We start from the raw sequence: 21,487 nt of genomic DNA on the forward strand, positions 1-21,487 counted from the left end.
TAAGCAACAGACCCAACAGACATAGCATGCATATTATTTCAAAATAAAAGTCTCCGTCTCAATGCCGAATCCAGTTGAGAAGAAAATAGAACATATTTTAACATATTTGACAGGTCGTTTGGTTACAACATTCGGTAAATGTTTGTTATATTAGACCCACATCACCACAGAAGCTTGATATCATTGCTTTTCCAGTAGTTATACGTGTTTATCAGAGTAACTGATCTCAAAATATGTAAGGCGACAATAGTAAAAAACCATTAACAGAAAAAAACTAAACAAAAATAAAACACGAATAAAAACTCAAAAACCACGATAAAAATAAAACAGTAACTCCGGCAAGAGGACTTTTAATATAAAAAGCGTGAGTTGTGAAACAAAAGTTGTGAATTTCATAATCTTACTGAAATCAGGTGAAGTGTCATAGGACTGCATGACATTTGTGCAGAGGTCCATTTAAACGCTCTTTTAACATTATTAATAATGCGGTCCATTTTGATTGGGACGATTTTACTGTCAATTGCAGCTGCTTATTATATTTATCTGCCTCTGCCCAGCACTATATCAGAGCCATGGAAACTCATGTTTATGGATTCTATAATGCGTGGCTTTATGCATTTGGTAAGAATTTGCATTGAAATATTTTTAATGCTTTTACATTCACAGGCCTGTGATGTGTGTGTGTGTGTGTGTGTGTCTATACACACACACACACACACACACACACACACACACACACACACAGTTGCAATGAGGTAGCAGGGTTTGTGGAGTTTACTAAAGATATCTCCTGACAAAACACTTTTTGGATTTCTCTCCTAGAGTTTTGTAGCTCATGACCTTGGACTGTGTTCCCCGTTCGGTATTGTAAAATACTATTCGTCTCGGGTGGAAGTAAAAAGTAATCTGTCCAGCTCAACCGTCCGGGTCACAGAGGCTTCCTTTGGAGGAGTTGAAGCTCATGTGTTCGAATCTACTGTTGAAGGGCAGGAGCAGCGTTTGAAAAGAGGCGTGGTCTATTTCCATGGAGGTGGATGGACAGTTGGCAGTACAAGTAAGTGATAGTGTTAATTACATTACATATGATTTCATGTAAGTCAAGCCTTTTGTTGAATGCATCAGAAGTTGTGGACAGAGGGAGCGAGAAAAATAGATTTTCTCAGCAGTCTCGAAGCTCCCCCATGTGGTAGAGAATTAGGAATGCTTCTCAGTTTAAAGACCCTATGAAATCAATTCATGGTGACTTTATGAAAGTTCTTATTTTTGTATGGAATATACAATCATAAACTCTTCACAAAGAGAAAAGGGTGTGAAAATTGTACCTTTAAGGGTTTTTTTTTTTTTTACCACAAAAAGGTTCATAGTAGTACCTTAATGTACGTATTAAGGTACTAATATGCACCTTTTAAAGGTAAAAAAGGCACAAATATGTCCTTTTAAGGATACTGCCCCAGTGACAAGCTGTTGTACCCCTAAAGGTACAATTTTGACACAGTTTTTCTCTGTGTTTAATTGCTCTCTCTGTCTTTAAAGAGATGGAACCATATTACCTTCAGTGCATGGCGATGGCTGAAGAGCTGGATGCAGTCGTAATATCTGTTGAGTAAGCAATGTTGGACATTTTTCTAGATTTTGCATATGGTCTTTTGCATCATTAAATGCCTTAATTACCCGATTTCATTTGTATATTTTGTTTTATTTGTATGTTCAGGTACAGGCTGGCTCCAGATGGACGTTTCCCAGATCAGTTTAATGATGTTTTTCAGGCCTCAAAACATATCCTGACAGCTGAGGTGTTGAATCGGTACCACATAGACCCGAAAAGAGTGGCTGTGTCAGGTGACAGCGCAGGAGGGAACCTTGCCGCTGCTGTGGCGCAACAGGTACGAGAAATCCCTGTCTCAAATTGTCATTGTTACAAATAAATGTTTCCCATAAAGGCAATACATCACAGGTGAATAGAGTAAAACATTTAACATATCACCATAATTTCCCAGTTGATTAATCACAGTATATTAAGGCAACCTGTTTTGTATTACAATTTTTCTGAAATGTTATGTTTAAGTATAAGTATGCAAATGATGCATTATCAAATTACATTTCCAGAACAAAAAAAAACTGAATATTGGATAAAGCCAGGATTTCTCATTTTATAGACATGTTAGAGCTAAAGATTTTTATAGAGGGTTTTTTGCATAGCTCTTTTTATCACTTCATAAATCAGAAAATATTAGAGAATATTTAGAGAACGAAAAAATATTTAGATAGAATAGATATTTAGAAAAAAAGTCCCATTTTCATCACATTCTAATGTGTCATCATCATGCAATGTTAAATGGTGTGTTACATGTATTATTATTGTTATGTATGATATTCCAAGATCATGTCAATGAGAGTAAAGTGAAGAGACAAATCAGAAGCCTTGTCTACTTGTAATGTTTTTGGATGTGTAAATAGTGTGACTGAAATTTATAGTGAAAAGCCTCGAAATTTGTAGAAAAGCTGTAAAGAGTATATAAATAACTATGAATTAAAATGATTTGTGATAATACAGTTCGTTGTTATGGGAAGAAGGAGGCGGGAACTGGCGAACGTTTTACAGACTTTAATAATAAAACAAACAAACTGAAAGTAAAAGACATAAAGCACACACATAACTAAACAAGGTAAAGTCCAGGCCTGGTCCTCTCTTGTCCTTTACTGGTGTCGCTCATCCTTATATGCTTCCGGGCTCCTTCATGAGAGGACTCGAGACTGCTGTGCCTCACAGGTGACGCTAATTCTCAATCACACACCGGTCTCACTCGCTCCTCCCACGTCTCTCGCTCGCCAACCTCGGCACATACCCCTATCGCCCCTCGCAGGCGAGGGGGTACACCCGAGACAGTGCCTACTCCCGCCAGAGAGTGGAGAGAGGAAAAAAAACAACTTGGTCTGGTTCTCTGACACACTGCCACTCGGTCCTCAGCCCACCGAGAGGCTCTTCCTTGTGGTGACATGCGATGGTACTGGACGTTCGGTGGATGGCTCGATCCTCCTCCGCCCCCTGCCAGCCGGCAGTGGCTCCTCCTGTTTATGGCAGCCAGCAGTGAGTCCCACGCTCCCTGCTCCTCCCCAACATGGCGGATGGCTGCAGGCTCCAGCCCGCGGCGAACGGCGGCGACTCCTCCGCTCTCTCTAGGACGGCAGCCACCCCACCTCGACCCAGGGGCACGGCAACGAGCTCTCCGTCCCCCCTGCACTTGCTCCAGCACCACCTCCTTGGGCAGCCACTCGCGGTCTTCTCTCTTCCGCACTGCCCGAACTCCTTAGCACCCCGATCCCCGTCAGCAGCGAGGGCTCTCCGACAGCATGTCTCTCCTACCTCCCGGGTTTCGGCACCAAATGTAATACAGTTCGTTGTTATGGGAAGAAGGAGGCGGGAACCGGCGAATATTTAACAGACTTTAATAATAAAACAAACAAACTGAAAGTAAAAGCGGCAGCCCCTCACGGACGACTGCCGCGCACACACATAACAAAACAACGTAAAGTCCAGGCCTGGTCTTCTCTCGTCCTTCACTGGTGTCGCTCCTCCTTATATGCCTCCGGGCTCCCTCATGAGAGGAGTCGAGACGCTCATTCTCAATCACACACCAGTCTCGCTCGCTCCCCAACCTCGCCAACCTCGCCACAGATAAATACTTAGTATATCCATCCATCCATCCATCCATTATCTTCAACTTATCCGGGGCCGGGTCGCGGGGGCAACAGTCTAAGCAGAGACGCCCAGACTTCCCTCTCCCTAGCCACTTCCTCCAGCTCTTTCGGGGGACCCCGAGGCGTTCCCAGGCCAGCCAGGAGAGATAATCCCTCCAGCGTGTCCTCGGTCTTCCCCGGGGCCTCCTCCCGGTGGGACGTGCCTGGAACACCTCCCTGGGAAGGCGTCCAGGCAATTCAGTATATTATACTATATTATAATAGTATATTTATTTATATATACTGTATGTATATATATATGTATGTATGTATATATATATATATATATATAGTGACTTTGAATGTGGCATGGTTGTTGGTGCCATACCAGACAGGTTGGTCTGAGTATTTCAGAAACTGCTAATCTACTGGGATTTTCACTAATAGAAAGGCAACAGTAACTCCAATAACCACTTGTTATTACTGTACTGAGGTCTGCAGAAGAGCATCTCTGTATGTACGAAGAAGACGAGCTACAGCAGCAGAAGACTACACCAGGTGACATTACTGTCTGCTAAGAACAGGAAACAGAACTACTATTCACATGTGCTCACCAGAATTGGAAAATCGTTGGTCTGATGAGTTTTGCTGCAACATTCAGATGGTGGGCTCAGAATTTGGCGAAAACACTTTGAAAGCATAGATTCATCCTGCCTTGTATCAACGGTTCAAGATGCTGCTGGTGTAAAGGTGTGGGGGATATTTTCTTGGCAAACTCTGGGCCCCTTAGTACTGTTGGAAATTTTAGAAGCGAAGACCAGGAGACTTGGATATATCTTCAGCAGGATTCTTTAATGAGAATGCGCTGTTGGTAGCTGTAGTCCTCAAGTCCTGTATTTGGTATTTTATACGCATTCAGTGGGCAGTCCTTAAAGGTGTTGACCTTACACACAGCCTTAGAAGTGACAACTAAACCAAAAGCATCTAAAGACAATACAGGCAATTACCTCTGACTGTGAAGATAATAGCACACCCCAAATGGTATAAACAGCATATGGTCACTAAGACTGTGTAAACATTCACACATAGTTAGATTTTCAGTAGGAAGATCAAAGTCTGACAAAAAAACCCTTACTGGAAACTATATTGAATCTAATCAGTATATTGATGTCATCATGTTCACACTGACTGCCCAATACAGTGTAGTTCCCCTTAGTATTTCATGTAATGGAGGATCAGCAGATCTTAAACAGGTTCTTAAATTTGTAATCCCACAGTACCAATTGAGCATTGTTTAAACGCCACAGACAACCTGAGTAGGATAGCGTGCCATGTCACAAAGCTCAAATCATCTCAAACTGGTTTCTTGAACATGACAATTCACTATAGTCCTATAGACTATAGAGTTCACTATAGTCTAATAGCCTCCATTGTCACCAGATCTCATTCCAGTAGAGCACCTTTGGGATGTGGTGAAACACAAAATTCACATCATGTATGTGCAGCCAACAAATCTGCAGCAACTCTGTGATGCTATCATGTCAATGTGGACCAAAATCTCTGAGGAACGTTTCCAGCACCTTGTCGAATCTATGCCACAAAGTATCTATAAACACACCGATGAGACATAACATTATGTATTGGTCCCCCTTTTGCTGCCAAAACCACCCTGACCCGTCAAGGCATGGACTCCACTAGACCCCTGAAGGTGTCCTGTGGTATCTGGCACAAAGGAGTTAGCAGCAGGTCCTTTAAGTCATGTAAGTTGCGAGGTGGGGCCTCCATGGATCGGACTTGTTTGTTCGGCACATCCGACAGATGCTCGATTGGATTGAGATCTGGGGAATTTGGAGGCCAAGTCAACACCTCAAACTTGTGCTCCTCAAACCACTCCTGAACCATGTTTGCTTTGTGGCAGCATTATCCTGCTGAAAGAGGCCACAGCCACCAGGGAATACTGTTTCCATGAAAGGGTGTACATGCTCTGCAACAATGCTAAGGTAGGTAATACGTGTCAAAGTAACATCCACATTGATGGCAGGACCCAAGGTTTCCCTGCAGAACATTTCCCAAAACATCACACTGCCTCCGACTTGCCTTACTTCCCATAGTGCATTCTGGTGCCATGTGTTCCCAGGGTAAGCGACGCGCCCCGGCCATCCACGTGATGTAAAAGAAAACCTGATTCATCAGACCAGGCCACCTTCTTCCATTGCTCCGTGGTCCAGTTCTGATGCTCATGTGCCCACTGTTGACACTTTCGGTGGTGGACAGGGGTCAGCATGGGCACTCTGACTGGACTGCCGCTATGCAGCCCCATACGCAACAAACTGTGATGCACTGTGTATCTGACACCTTTCTATCAGAACCAGCATTAACTTCTTGAGCAATTTGAGCTACATTAGCTCGTCTGTTTGATCAGAACACACGGGCCAGCCTTCACTCCCCACGTGCATCAATGAGCCTTGGCCAACCATGACCCTGTCGCCGGTTCACCACTGTTCCTTCTTTGGACCACTTTTGATAGATACTGACCACTGCAGACCGGGAACACCCCACAAGAGCTGCAGTTCTGGAGATGCTCTGACCCAGTCGTCTAGCCATCACAATTTGGCCCTTGTCAAACTCGCTCAAATCCTTACGCTTGCCCATTTTTCCTGCTTCTAACACATCAATGTTGAGGACAAAATGTTCACTTGCTGCCTAATATATCCCACCCACTAACAGATGATGAAGAGATAATCAGTGTTATTCACTTCATAATGTTATGCCTGATCGGTGTATATACATGTATATACAGTATAAACAAAGACTGTGTATGTCTTGTTTACTAGTGTATCATAGTATGTTATAAAAGGTATTCATCACAAAAGATGGCTAATAATCACATTTATCTATTTGTTCACAGATGGCTTTGGACAGTAGCATCCCAATTAAATTCAAAGTTCAGGCCCTGGTGTACCCCGCGCTTCAGGCCCTGGACTTCAACACACCTTCATACCAGCAGAATGCCAATATTCCCATTCTATACAGACCAGTTGTGGCCCGCTTCTGGCTGGAGTACCTAAACGGCGATCAGAACCTTGTTCCTGCTTTGCTAGCAAACAACCACATAGCTCTAGATCAGGGCCAGGAGATGGCAGCGGCCAGAGCTAAGATCAACTGGACGAAGCTTCTTCCGGTGGCCTTTCAGAAGAACTATAAACTCGTGCTTCCACTTCACGGCGACCCAAAGCTGGTGGAGAAGCTGCCAGGCCTGCTGGATGTGAGAGCGTCGCCTTTACTAGCTGAAACAGAAGTGCTGAAGTTCGTGCCGCCCGCCTACATCATGACCTGTGAGCACGACGTGCTGAGAGACGACGGACTCATGTACGCCACACGACTGAAAGAGGCCGGAGTCCATGTCACCGTTGATCACTATGAAGATGGTTTCCATGGATGCCTTAGTTTCGCTTTTGGCCCGTTTCGATTCTCTGTTGGAACACGAAGTCTTGGGAATTACATCCGTTGGCTGAATGAGAACCTCTAAAGACACTTACTACAGAGCAAACATTTCTGAAAATTATGTTAATTATATTTTGATTTTAAATTATGTTTTTAAATTTAGCATGCAGTGCAATATAACAAATGCTACAAAGAGCTAAACAGAACATGTTTCAGTATCAGTGGGTTCAGGAGCTGCTGTATTGGTAAATTAAGTGTTACGTACACATTTAAATACAGGGAATTTATTATAAAACTTAATTTAATGTCAAAATGATTTGTGCAATGTAGAGTTAGGGTACTTGGACTCAGACTTGGACTTGCAATTATGAATGAACTCAACTCGGACACACTCGGGTGGACTTAAACTATAAGTTACATAAAATTAAGATGACAAGACTTTAATAAACATCTCCCACTCAAACTCAAATGGTTAAGGACTTGGTGACGAGGACTCGGAGCCAACACTAATCCAATGCTATCGGATAAATGGGTATAAATCATAAATTGAACATTAAAGCTTATTTTATATTTAATTTTGTATAAGCATCAATACTTTCAATGTACTATATATAATCGTGTGTGTGTGTGTGTGTGTGTGTGTGTGTGTGTGTGTGTGTGTGTGTGTGTGTGTGTGTGTGTGTGTGTGTGTGTGTGTGTGTGTGTGTGTGTGTGTGTGTGTGTGTGTGTGTATGTATGTATGTATATATATCCTCACTACTAAACATTCTACGGTCAACTGTTAGTGGTATTATAACAAAGTGGAAGCAATTGGGAACAACATCAACCCAGCCACGAAGTGGTAGACCACATAAAATCACAGAGCGGGGTCAGCGCATGCTGAGGCGCACAGTGTGCAGAAGTCGCCAACTTTCTGCAGTCAATAGCTACAGACCTCCAAACTTCATGTGGCCTTCAGATTAGCTCAAGAACAGTGTGTAGAGAGCTTCATGGAATGGGTTTCCATGACCGAGCAGCTGCATCCAAGCCTTACATCACCAAGTGCAATGCAAAGCGTCAGATGCTGTGGTGTAAAGCACCGCCACTGGACTCTAGAGCAGTGGATACGAGTTCCCTGGAGGGACGAATCACGCTTCTCTGTCTGGCAATCCGATGGACGAATCTGGGTTTGCCTGACTGCATTGTGCCAAGTGTAAAGTTTGGTGGAGGGGGATTATGGTGTGGGGTTGTTTTTCAGGGGTTGGGCTTGACCCCTTAGTTCCAGTGAAAGGAACTCTTAATGCTTCAGCATACCAAGACATTTTGGACAATTTCATGCTCCCAGATTTGTGGGTACAGTTTGGGGATGGCCCCTTTCTGTTACTGCATGACTGCGCACCAGTGCACAAAGCAAGGTTTTAAAGACATGGATGAGCAAGTTTGGTGTGGAGGAACTTGACTGGCCTGCACAGAGTCCTGACCTCAACCCGATAGAACACCTTTGGGATGAATTAGAGCGGAGACTGTGAGCCAGGCCTTCTCGTCCAACATCAGTGCCTGACCTCACAAATGCTCTTCTAGAAGAATGGTTAAAAATTGCCATAAACACACTCCTAAACCTTGTGGAAAGCCTTCCCAGAAGAGTTGAAGCTGTTATAGCTGCAAAGGTTGGGCCAACTACATATTAAACAGTATATACATACGGATATTTCTTATATACATTATGTGTGTGAATTCAAATATATAATCATTATACACAGTACACAAACATATATTATGCAAACACAAACTTTTAGATGCGATTAATTGAGATTAATCGTTTGACAGCCTATATATAAATATATATATATATATATATATATATATATATATATATATATATATATATATATACACACACACACACACACACACACACACACACACACACACACACACACAGTATATACCAAATAAATAATATAATTTTGGTTTGACATTTTGACTATTAAACACTGGACTGAAACTAGTTTTGCATATACATAAACACTTAAACTATATGGGATTATGATTATAATAGTAAGTAAAAAAAACATACTAAGTATTTAGTAAGTATTTAATTAATAATAATAATAATAATAATATATCATTTTTGGCATGTCAGAGCTTTCAGGGACAGATATAATTTAAGATGGATTGCATGATCATAAAATATGTGTATGCCATAAATTGTTTTCTCAAAGCATATCAACATGTTTACATATAACTTATGTCTGTTAAAATACAACACCACTGGGAAAATGTTTCTTACTCTTGTCTGGGAATTGCAACTTCTTTGGCAGTTTCTTTGCTGCTGGCAGTCAGCAGTTTTGACAAAAGGGAATTTCCTAAAACCCGGCGGTGTGGTGGTTTAATGAAACACGAGCTGGAAGGGAGTATTTAAGGGAAGCTATCCGTCAGTGTTAGCGCATGGGAAACACCGGGGGGGTTCAGATAAGCGCAGTGGAATGCGGCTCTCACTGTTTTTCTCACCTGTGAGACCTTTAACTATTATCCCACCTTTGACTCTTTCCTCTAATTGAGAGTGTGGGGACAATAATCGATTTCTGTTGATGTTTTACAGGCACTACCATTATTCTCCAGGGAAAAATGTTAAAGAAGGATCTGAAAACCATTTTTTAAACAGATGATCTTTGTAATACACACATATTTATCTCCTCCTTTTCCAAACTGATACTCTCTATCTAAAGTATGATGAGAATGTGAGTCACTGTAAGTTGTAATCATGTTTCTTTTGAATCTGTGTAAAAATATAACAATTGTTTTGGAGCCGTCTTGTGATTTCTTGGCTACACAATAAACCACTGACGATGACTTGCTTTGTGACTTGTACACAAAAGATGGCACTGTTCTCCAGCACTGCCCATTGGAAAGAAAAATCACAACACACACATCTGTAATCTCAGCAATAAGATTAAATGGAGAACAAATGAAGTCTCCATGCAGCGTTTCAAATAAAAGACATTTTGACATTTTAAGAGATGTTGTTGTAAACCATTCAAATTGTACCAAAACATTTCAATGAACTAAAACATTTCTCATCAAATTATCTAATCTATCTACATTCATTTTATTACTTTATTTCATTAAAAAAAAGTTTTATATTTTAAGTGCTGTCAAATCGATTAATCGTATCTAACATAAAAGTTTGTAAATACACACACACACACACACACACACACACACACACACACACACACACACACACACACACACACACACACACACACACACACACACACACACACACACACACACACACACACACACACACACACACACACACACACACACACACACACACACACACACATATATTTTATATATATATATAATTTAATTAAACTTAAAACACTCATTTTAAGTTTTATTTATTTATTGTACATGTTTAATTGTGAATTAAAATTGTTTTATATTTAATATTACATATTTAAAATTAGCAAAAAAGGTCATGAGTAAACTCAATTTCTCATCAAATTTGTCCTAGACCAAATTATCTGAGCTACTTTTTTTATTAATGATTTTACTTTAATTTTGTATATAGTTTTATAACATTTCTCACCAAATTATCTGAGCTATCCACATTCATTTTATTAGTATTTTATTTCAATATATTGTTTTTTTATATATATTTTAGGTTTTATTCTTTTATGCATTGTATACATTTAATTATGTTTTATAAAAAAATATATATTTCGCTCAAGTGGTGTAAAATCCTAGCTATCCACATTGATTTCGTTACTATATTTCAACAATGACATTACAATTTTTTTTACATTTTAGAAATCGTATTAATATAATATAAAATTAATATATTTATTTAATTATGTTTTATAAAAACTGACATTTAGCCAAGTGGTAGAAAAGTAGCACTAAAATTAACAAAAGCAATGTTAAGGTCATGATTATATATTATATTTCAATATAATGTATATTATATAAATTGAATAATAAACAATATATTTGTCCTAGACCAAATTATCTGAGCTATACTATCCTATTTTTCTTGAATTAATATAATTTTACTTTCATTTTCATATAGTTTAATGTTATGTTGTTTTCTGTATTTTATATATTTACCGTAATTATGTTTTATACAATTTTTATATTTCGCTCAAGTGGTATAAAATCCTATCTATCCACATTTAATTTTGTTACTATATTTCAACAATGACATTACACATTTTTTTTACATTTTAAAATCGTATTAATATAATTAATATATTTATTTAATTATGTTTTATAAAAACTGACATTCAGCCAAGTAGTAGAAAAGTAGCACTAAAATTAGCAAAAGCAATATTAAGGTCATGATCATAAATTATATTTCAATATAATGTATATTATATACAATAAATGGAATAATAAACAATATATTTGTCCTAGACCAAATTATCTGAGCTATACTTTCCTTTTTTTATTATTATTTTAATTAAAATATTATTATTTTCATATAGTTTAATGTTATGTTGTTTTCTGTATTTTATATATTTAATTGTGTTTTATCAAATTTGATCTTTTGCTGAAGTGGTCGAAAATTGTGCAAGCAATGCTAAGGTAAAAATTAGTAAAATAGTAAAAATAAGTAAAAATTATACATTGACTGCACTGCACTTAGGATATAAACATCTGGCAAATGCGTGAAAGTACTGAAATGAGTTAAACAGAATAATATTGAGATATGAAAGATTAAAATCTGAGCAATAAATATGTCTGGGTGTGTCTTTGCTGAAATCACAAAATGCAAAACAGATCAAGTGAAACTTGAGACTTTTTTCAGACTTATTTCATGTTTGTTAGCTTCCTTTGAAGAGACTTTAAGAAGTTTGTGCTGTGCTTTTTCAAAGAGTTTCATAAATGTCTCTAACAGAAGGGTGAATTGCTAACTCTTTAAGTGAACACAGGCAGAGACAGCCTGCAGGCCGAACCGAGACGATCCTGCTGGCTGGAATAACCTGTTATCGTTTGTGCTGTGACGGAGAAAACTGAAAAAAGCGGAGATGTTTTTATGTGAACCTACTCAAGAGTGTGACATGTCATGTCACACGGCCAAACTTGATCTCAAGAAGCTCGATGGCAAAGTGCGAGGCAGTTCCTGTTCTCAGCAGCTACATAACCCGATACACGTTTTCAAACTTTGCATAATTTGCCTTCAGGAAGAGTTTTTCATGCCAACGTCTCAAATCCCATCTAGATTACGAGGGCGCACTGTAATACGAGTAGCCAATGATTAATCAGTGAAAGCTGCGTGATTATTTCAAAGGAAAACAAAACCCAAGGAGTCCACATACCTAGCTCTTGGAGGAATGTTATCTTTCACATTGTTCATAGCTTCCTGAATTTAAGGGTAGTTGCTTGCACGAAGCCAGGCCTCCCATTTCTCTAAAGCAATTCATTGTCAAAATTATTATAGCAATATTCCTGAGCTGATGACAGAGAAGAGAGTTAGACACTCAGTGACTCATAATAGAGTTGGCCTGATTTCACTTCTAACAGCTACACAATACTAAAATAAGAAAAGTCCTTTGGCAATGTGCAGACAAATAAACACAGTTTCACTCCACTGCTTAAAGTGCCCCTATTATTCTTTTTCAAATATTACCTTTCATGTAATGTTATATAGCTGTTTGGTGAATGTAAGTGTATGATAAATAGAGTTATTGCCTCCCGAAATTCTGAACTGCCTGAAACAAGCTGTCAGCAAATCATCTTATTAAAAAAAAAAATCCAGTCTTACTTTCTGAACAAACATACGTGGCTTTGTAACAGATTTTCATAATGCCTGCCTATGGTTTTCATTGGCTGCTTTTGAACAACATCTACTTTGACCCTCAAACACTGTAGTCGGGAAGAGTTTGGTTCGTTTTGTTGACATGTCGAGAAGACGTCGTTTTATATACAGTGAGGAAAATAAGTATTTGAACACCCTGCTATTTTGCAAGTTCTCCCACTTAGAAATCATGGAGGGGTCTGAAATTGTCATCGTAGGTGCATGTCCACTGTGAGAGACATAATCTAAAAAAAAAAAAATCCAGAAATCACAATGTATGATTTTTTAACTATTTATTTGTATGATACAGCTGCAAATAAGTATTTGAACACCTGTCTATCAGCTAGAATTGTGACCCTCAAAGACCTGTTAGTCTGCCTTTAAAATGTCCACCTCCACTCCATTTATTATCCTAAATTAGATGCACCTGTTTGAGGTCGTTAGCTGCATAAAGACACCTGTCCACCCGATACAATCAGTAAAAATCCAACTACTAACATGGCCAAGACCAACAAGTTCCAAAGGCTGGAAAGGGCTACAGGGAAATTGCCAAGCAGCTTGGTGAAAAAAGGTCCACTGTTGGAGCAATCATTAGAAAATGGAAGAAGCTAAACATGACTGTCAATCTCCCTCGGACTGGGGCTCCATGCAAGATCTCACCTCGTGGGGTCTCAATGATACTAAGAAAGGTGAGAAATCAGCCCAGAACTACACGGGAGGAGCTGGTCAATGACCTGAATGAGCTGGGACCACCGTTTCCAAGGTTACTGTTGGTAATACACTAAGACGTCATGGTTTGAAATCATGCATGGCACGGAAGGTTCCCCTGCTTAAACCAGCACATGTCCATGCCTGTCTTAAGTTTGCCAATGACCATTTGGATGATCCAGAGGAGTCATGGGAGAAAGTCATGTGGTCAGATGAGACCAAAATATAACTTTTTGGTCATAATTCCACTAAACGTGTTTGGAGGAAGAAGAATGATGAGTACCATCCCAAGAACACCATCCCTACTGTGAAGCATGGGGGTGGTAGCATCATGCTTTGGGGGTGTTTTTCTGCACATGGGACAGGGCGACTGCACTGTATTAAGGAGAGGAAGACCGTGGCCATGTATTGCGAGATTTTGGGGAACAACCTCCTTCCCTCAGTTAGAGCATTGAAGATGGGTCGAGGCTGGGTCTTCCAACATGACAATGACCCGAAGCACACAGCCAGGATAACCAAGGAGTGGCTCTGTAAGAAGCATATCAAGGTTCTGGCGTGGCCTAGCCAGTCTCCAGACCTAAACCCAATAGAGAATCTTTGGTGGGAGCTCAAACCCCGTGTTTCTCAGCGACAGGCCAGAAACCTGACTGATCTACAGAAGATCTGTGTGGAGGAGTGGGCCAAAATCCCTCCTGCAGTGTGTGCAAACCTGGTGAAAAACTACAGGAAATGTTTGACCTCTGTAATTGCAAACAAAGGCTACTGTACCAAATATTAACATTGATTTTCTCAGGTGTTCAAATACTTATTTACAGCTGTATCATATAAATAAATAGTTAAAAAATCATACATTGTGATTTCTGGATTTTTTTTTTTAGATTATGTCTCTCACAGTGGACATGCACCTACGATGACAATTTCAGACCCCTCCATGATTTCTAAGTGGGAGAACTTGCAAAATAGCAGGGTGTTCAAATACTTATTTTCCTCACTGTATATATATATATATATATATACACACACACACAATTGATAAATAAAACGCACGTGTTACAGAATATTGGATCCATGCGTCATGTCTTAAAGTTTCAGCCGCCTAATATTCCTGCTGCCAAATTATGAGATCATATTAAAAATATCTATATGGCAGTTTTCCCCATGGTATCGATATCAAATTGTGGCCCGTGAAAATTCTGAGTGGCTAGTAACTTTGGAAAACCATTAGCCACAATGGCTGCTGAGCAAAAAAAGTTAATGTCTAGCCCTGCACACACACACATGGTTGCTATTAATCACGATTAATTGATTTAACAACACTATTTATGTCATAATTAAGACTTTTTATGTCATAATTATGATTTACTGTAAAGCTGAAGTGCTATTTCATTAGATTAACTGTATTTTAACTCAAGAACATGAGTTCGTCCAGCACTGGCGCTCACAGTACACCACTGAGTGATGAAGCTTGTAGGCGAGACATTTTGATGAAAACTGCAACGATTTGAGCCTGTTTCATGTACTTGTCTGATGACATGTCGGATTACGTGTTTGCACGCAGAGTCAGAGTTTAGATCATCTATCACACCCCACCCAAGAATGACCATTTGGCTTTCAAAGCTTCTTAATAGAGAAACACTGCCAAGTCTAAAAGCACAGAACACCCCTCTGTGCCTTCACATTTTCATCTACATAAATCAGCGGAGAAAATCTTCTCCTCCTTGGCGGTTCGTAGCAGACTTTCTAGGCGATCTCTGACCTGAAGTGCATTTCAATTCGAAAACTTATAAAGGGGCCGTTTACATGACACCATTTTCAACTGAAAAGTACTTTTTGGGAAACGTAAAACGGGTTTCAAAGTGGAAGTTTCTGAAAACGATACCATTATTCATCTCCATGTAAACTACAAAAACGCAAATTTGTGAAAACGATGATGTCATGCGCATGCGAATTTTAGGAGCATAGTGTTTCTTTACAAAGTGAGATCGCCAACTACTGGCCAGACAGCATAATACAACGTTTTAGTCGTCACGGATCCATGTGAACGGGAAACGTTTTGACAATGGTGTCATCTGTACGCAAAAAATGTGTTTCTGTTTTTACATCGTTGTCATGTAAACGTACCCTTAGAATAGCATGCGTCGATTTAAGCTGTGATGGCTATGGATGGAGAGAGGGCAGGCCGCCCCTCTGGACAATCCTCCCACATGGCAACGTGGCAATCAACATCATGCCTTTTTCACCCCAGAGTGAAAACTGGGAATCTCCCTGTCTCCCTTCCCTCTTACTCAGGAGTGATGTCACAGAGAAGCACAATACGCCCTTGTATCCCGGCCTATAAGTCTCTTGGCACTTTGATTGCATGGCTTAGGCATGTCAGAATATAATTTTAGCCCCCCCATGACTTTATAGCTCCCACAAACTATTTTACTCTTTCACCCCTTCTTCATTTCCCCCTGTTCTGTTTTCCATTTTTGAGCATTTGACACTAACAGCTATTTTTTTTCAGTCGATAAAGCGGGGCCCCCCAAAATTGGGGGCCTTTTCTCTAGCCAAATTCCTAATTCCCCAAGTGCAATGGAGCATTGAATCAAGGCCCCGTAACTCTCCGTGAACCCCTCATGTTCTTCGCAACGGATATGATCACACATTCATCAGCGGTCTGTCAAGTCTTTACAACCCCTGCGGCTTCGTTTAAAAATCCCTGAGGACGGAAAACCAACCCAGAGGTCCTATTGTTAGTTCTCACTTTAGCTTGCTATCAGTTTGGAAAAGCACATAGTAACGCAATGATATCACAGTTCGGCTCTATATAACTGCAATGAACCTTAGGCTGATAAGAAACAGTCCTGAGGTTTTTGTCATGCAGAATTACATTCAAAAGTTTGAGCAGTGCTTTCCCATGCAAATTCACTGCCACTATGCCAGGGTGTTGCTATGTGTTCTGGGTTGTTGCTAATGTATTGCTAGTTTGTTACTTACTGGCCCGAGTTAAAAGACCCCACCCCGAGTCTTATTCATATTTTCTCCCTAAATATAGTCTGGGATTTTTTTCTCCTGGTGAAAAAGTGTGATAGTTTACAGCGAGCGAGAGAGAGAGAGAGAGAGAGCGTTCCTATGTTCAGGAGTTGCTTAAACATTCAGCTCCAAGAAAAAGGGAGTCGGTGGGGGAGGATTTTCTCTCCGGTGCAGGACATCGGTCAATCATGGCGCCAGACTACAGTCATGTTTCACGGGCAGAAGAATCTCCCTCCGCTACCTCCCACACCAACACCACCCACAGACACACACACACACACACACACTCACTCACTCACTCACTCACTCACTCACTCACTCACTCACTCACTCACTCACTCACTCACTCATAAAAGAAATCCTCAGATCGTTCTGCTCATGTATAAATGTGGCAGGGTCACCATAAGGGATGAGTTTGTCACTCTTTGGCTGCAGCTTTTCCTGGCGTCAGCTAAAACAAACCCAGCCAAATCTACACTTTGCATTCGCTTCTGCTGGAAAATCCCAAGTTTCCGGCCCGTCCACTGGTCGCCTGCCGCTCTTTTTCTTTTTTCTCCTTCTTTGTGTTCCTCCTCCCTTCCACCATGTCTGTGCCAGATACGCTCAGATCCACAGTGCCGCTTGTTGCATTGTTTAGGTTGCCTGTGATTCAGAGCAGGACATGTCAACACCGTGGCCTTCAGAGACCGCGGTCGAGCGCAGCTGGCTGACAGAGATAGAGCGAAAGAAACAGCGAAGGAGAATGGGTGGGGAAACGAAAAGAAATATTTGATTTAAGAACAAGGTTCGTACCAATTGTTCAACACGCAAGGACGTTTTGTTTAGCGGTGTAATCTCTAGCTTTGACTCTGGAGTTGCAATCAGCATTGTTCGACTGCATTGTCATTCACAATAAACCCACAAAAGAGCACTGCTGATCCTTTATAAAGAAGCACGCCCTCCATTTTCTGCTGAGTTTTACTTATTAGGAGGAAGTCACAGTCATTGTCCCAGGAGATCACCGAAGCCTGTTTGGTCACCTCCGTTCATCTGCTGTTGATTATAGAAGCTGATCTAATCTCAGCGTGACACATCTGGCACAAACAAGTCCATGAAAAAAAGCAAAGTTGGGTAACTTTGCTGACGCTTGCAGAGCGGGATGGAGCTTCATAAGGCTTCATCCTGCTCTGCAAGCGAACTCGCATCGGGAGTCGTTTTAAAAGCATCTATAAATGGTAATGTGAGAGAACATGTAAGCACCTCCAGGTTAACGAGTAAATACACTCCTCTGGAAACAGTAGTGCTTTTTAAAGAGTGTTATTCATATTTATTATGTCTTTAAATTTAATGATTATACTTGTGGACAAAAGCAGCACTGTTTTGAGTTTGTTCATATACTTTGGAAAATGTGTTTGTTGGCTTGGGATTGGAGCATACGCACTGTGTTATGTTATACATGAGAATTTGAGTTTGTCATGAGAAAACTATATATAGCGTATATACAAGAGTGGTTGGACAACAGGAATAAAATATAGCTTTTCTTCTTAGAAATTACTTTGTTTTAAAGGGGCCCAGCAAAACCTGTCAACTGAAGTTGATGGGAGTAACAGAATAGCTCTTTAAATCAGATGGCAAGAAATGGCCGGCCCTTGAGAAGCACAATACATGGAATACCCCCTAGACTTTCTAAATGGGAGCAGATTGCAGCCACATGTTAGAAATCAAATACAGTCAGAATTGGTCATGTTTTCTCGAACAAGAACTGTGCAATGCTACAATAGAATCTGAATGAAAACAAGCATGTTTTTAAATGGAAATCCATCAGGTTATTAAAAAAACAACACATTTATTTAAACCCATGTTGGAGAATCCAGCTTAAGCTGGTCTCTGTGTTTGGGAACTTGGCAGCTGCTTTCTAGCTGGTCCAAGCTGATGCAAATCGGACATTAGTTCAAGTTCTAGTCCAAGATGTTCTTCCAATTTAGACAAACTAATAGACGACTTGGAGCAGCCAATGATAATCAACTATAGGCCAGTTATAAAACCAGCTACCCTAACTGAGCAAAATATGCAGTTTGGTGCAGATGTTGTTATTTATATGGCCGAAAAGAACCAATTCTGATAGCTTGTAATGTAAATCAATGAGTTTTTTGGTAACAATAGCAGACTACTTAGGGGGCAGTCGTGGTTAGAGAGTCGGACTTGTAACCCGAAGGTTGCGGGTTTGAGTCTCAGGTCCGGCAGGAATTGTCGTAGAATTGTGAATAACCAGTGCTCTCCTCCACCCTCAATACAATGACTGAGGTGAGACCCTTGAGCAAGTCACCAAACCCCCAACTGCTCCCCGGGCACCGCAGCAATATGCCTGCCCACTGCTCTGGGTGTGTGTGTGTGTGTGTGTGTGTGTGTGTGTGTGTGTGTGTGTGTGTGTGTGTGTGTGTGTGTGTGTGTGTGTGTGTGTGTGTGTGTGTGTGTGTGTGTGTGCGTGTGCGCACTTGGATGGGTTAAATGCAGAGCACAAATTCCAAGTATGGGTCACCATACTTGGCCACACGTCACTTCATTTCACTTCACTTCACTACTTAAAATGCATATAACTATAAATAAGATACTATTTAAATGCTTACAATCAAAGCTCTGTAGTTTTATTTGGGGGGGACGCAATGCAATAATATGCTGATTAAGAGATAAACCTCAAAAGTCTGTTGTACATTTTAACACAATTTTTCTGAACAAAGATGGAGAACCAAGTAAATGTTGCTTCAGGCCAGTAAATGTTCATCTTGAAATATTACTACCATAATTTATTCTTACTCTTACTTTATAAAAACCATGAAATATTTCACTGCAAAAGGAGTAAGACGTGTATCACGACTATCAATCAAAGAGCAGAAGGAATGTAGAAGACTGTGTAGGCTACAACAGCAACATTATGAGCGTGTTGATCATTTAGAGGCCTTATAAATTCATGTAGGCTATCAAATATGATACAGTGGGTTTTTAGGGACAGTTCACACAAAAATGAAAATTCTGTCACCGTTTCAAATCTGTATACACTGCCCCCCAAAAAAGTTGCTGTTTGGATTTATAGGCAAATGCTTCAAGGGATAGTTCACCCAAAAACAAATTTTTTATGTCTATCTGCTTACCCCCAGGGCATCCAAGATGTAGATGTCTTTGTTACTTCAGTAGAACACAAATGAAGATTTTTAACTCCAACCGTTGCAGTGTGATAGTCGTATAATGCATGTCAATGGAGATATTTTAGATTATGAGTGAGAGCAATGAGAGTAAAACACATAGACATACGAATCCTTATTAACCCATGCGGCTCGTGGCGACACATTGATGTCTTAAGACACAAAACGATCGGTTTCTGCGAGAAACCGAACAGTATTTATGTAATTTTTTTACCTCTTATCAGGCGAATGTCATCTAGTATTCCCAGCGCCATAACTTCCGGCGAATAAGGTCAAAATACTGGCGCGTTCAAAGATATATATACGTAGATGCCACATTCGACCGATCCGCGCAGGCACTAATGAGGAATCTATGTATATATCTATGATCGCACCGGTATTTTGCATGTATTTTGACCTTATTCGCCGGAAGTGATGGCGCGAGGACGGCTGATGCAGAGCCATAGAAAAAAATGAAATACATTTTTAAATATGGATATTTTTCTTACACAAACGCATCGATTCGCTTCAGAAGGCCTTTATTAACACCCCGGAGCCACGTGGAGCACGCTATTTGACGGACAGATGCATTTTTTTATGGACAGAGCAACTATTATTCTTCATATGAAAGAAGAATGCCATATACACCTCGGATGACTTGAGGGTGAGTAAATCATGGGCTAATTTTCATTTTTGGGTGAACTATCCCTTTAAGAGTCTATGATTGGATCATTATTGCAGTGATTATTATGTTTCTAGCATGTTATATGTTTTGCAACAGTTCTTCTAACTCTAATTGATGGTGTGTGAAACTTTTCATTTCTTAAACAACAATGTAGGAGGACACACCATGGCCATATTCCAGAATGACAAATATGTCATGATTCATCAGGCTCAACTTGTGAAAGAATGGTTGGGAGGGAGCATTAAGAATAATTTTCACACATGAATTGGTCAAGATCTTGACAATGCAAGAGTCGGGCACTCTGTAAAGTCTCCTCACATCCCAAAGACTTTCAATGAAGGTCTGGACTCAGAGGTGCCAATTCATGTGAAAATGATTCTTCAATATGAGCCTGATGAATCTTGACATTGCCGTCCTGGAATATGGCCATGATGTGCAGGAAGCATGGTTGTTTAAGAAATGAAAAGCTACACACTCCATCATTTAGAGTTGGAAGAACTGCTGCCAAACATAGAACATGCTAGAAACATAACAATCACTGCAAAAAGGATCCAATCTCTTCACCATTTGCCTATTTAAATCCAAACAGCGACTTTTTGTTGTCAGTGTATCTTCCCTTTATTCCCATGAAACCCAAACAGATGATACACAACAAGCGAACGGTGATTAAGCCTGTCATCCTGCCAAACATCTCCATTTGTGTTCTATGGAAGAAACCCCTAGGGTTTGGAAAACTCTCCCTCACCCTGAGGGAGTAAATGATGACAGAATTGAAATTTTGAGTTAAGTGTTCATTTCAACTGAATTTTCCAGCAGGGCAAAGCATTTTACGATCAATTTAGACTAGTTGTATGCTTTATATGTCCCTTGCAAAAGTAATTATATCATAAAGTGATTTCACTGATTAGAAAAGCAAAAACGAAAGAGGTGCTTACATGCATTATCTTTACAGGAAAGTAAATGTTGAACTTCGTTTCCTTGATAGTCAAGCGCTGCCCCGCCTCCACGCTT

The 21,487-nt window shown here is 40.2% G+C and overlaps 1 protein-coding gene across 2 annotated transcripts; it reads left to right on the forward strand.

Moving 5' to 3' along the window:
- Positions 1 to 402: 402 nt before the first annotated feature.
- On the forward strand, positions 403 to 7,696 carry LOC307119916 (neutral cholesterol ester hydrolase 1-like; the record flags this gene model as incomplete). Of its 2 annotated transcripts, XM_079806655.1 has the most annotated exons (6): positions 403 to 450; positions 558 to 621; positions 823 to 1,054; positions 1,534 to 1,603; positions 1,712 to 1,883; positions 6,587 to 7,696. In XM_079806655.1, the coding sequence occupies 6 exons, from the start codon at positions 434 to 436 to the stop codon at positions 7,205 to 7,207; spliced, it is 1,176 nt and encodes a 391-aa protein (XP_079662781.1). In that variant the 3' UTR covers positions 7,208 to 7,696. The 2 variants fall into 2 exon arrangements, with proteins under 2 accessions (XP_079662781.1, XP_079662780.1); XM_079806654.1 differs by lacking the exon at positions 403 to 450 and having other exon boundaries at positions 484 to 621.
- Positions 7,697 to 21,487: the final 13,791 nt, after the last annotated feature.

This window comes from Gobio gobio, assembly GCF_949357685.1.
Source record: "Gobio gobio genome assembly, chromosome: 23".
Taxonomy (NCBI): domain Eukaryota; kingdom Metazoa; phylum Chordata; class Actinopteri; order Cypriniformes; family Gobionidae; genus Gobio; species Gobio gobio.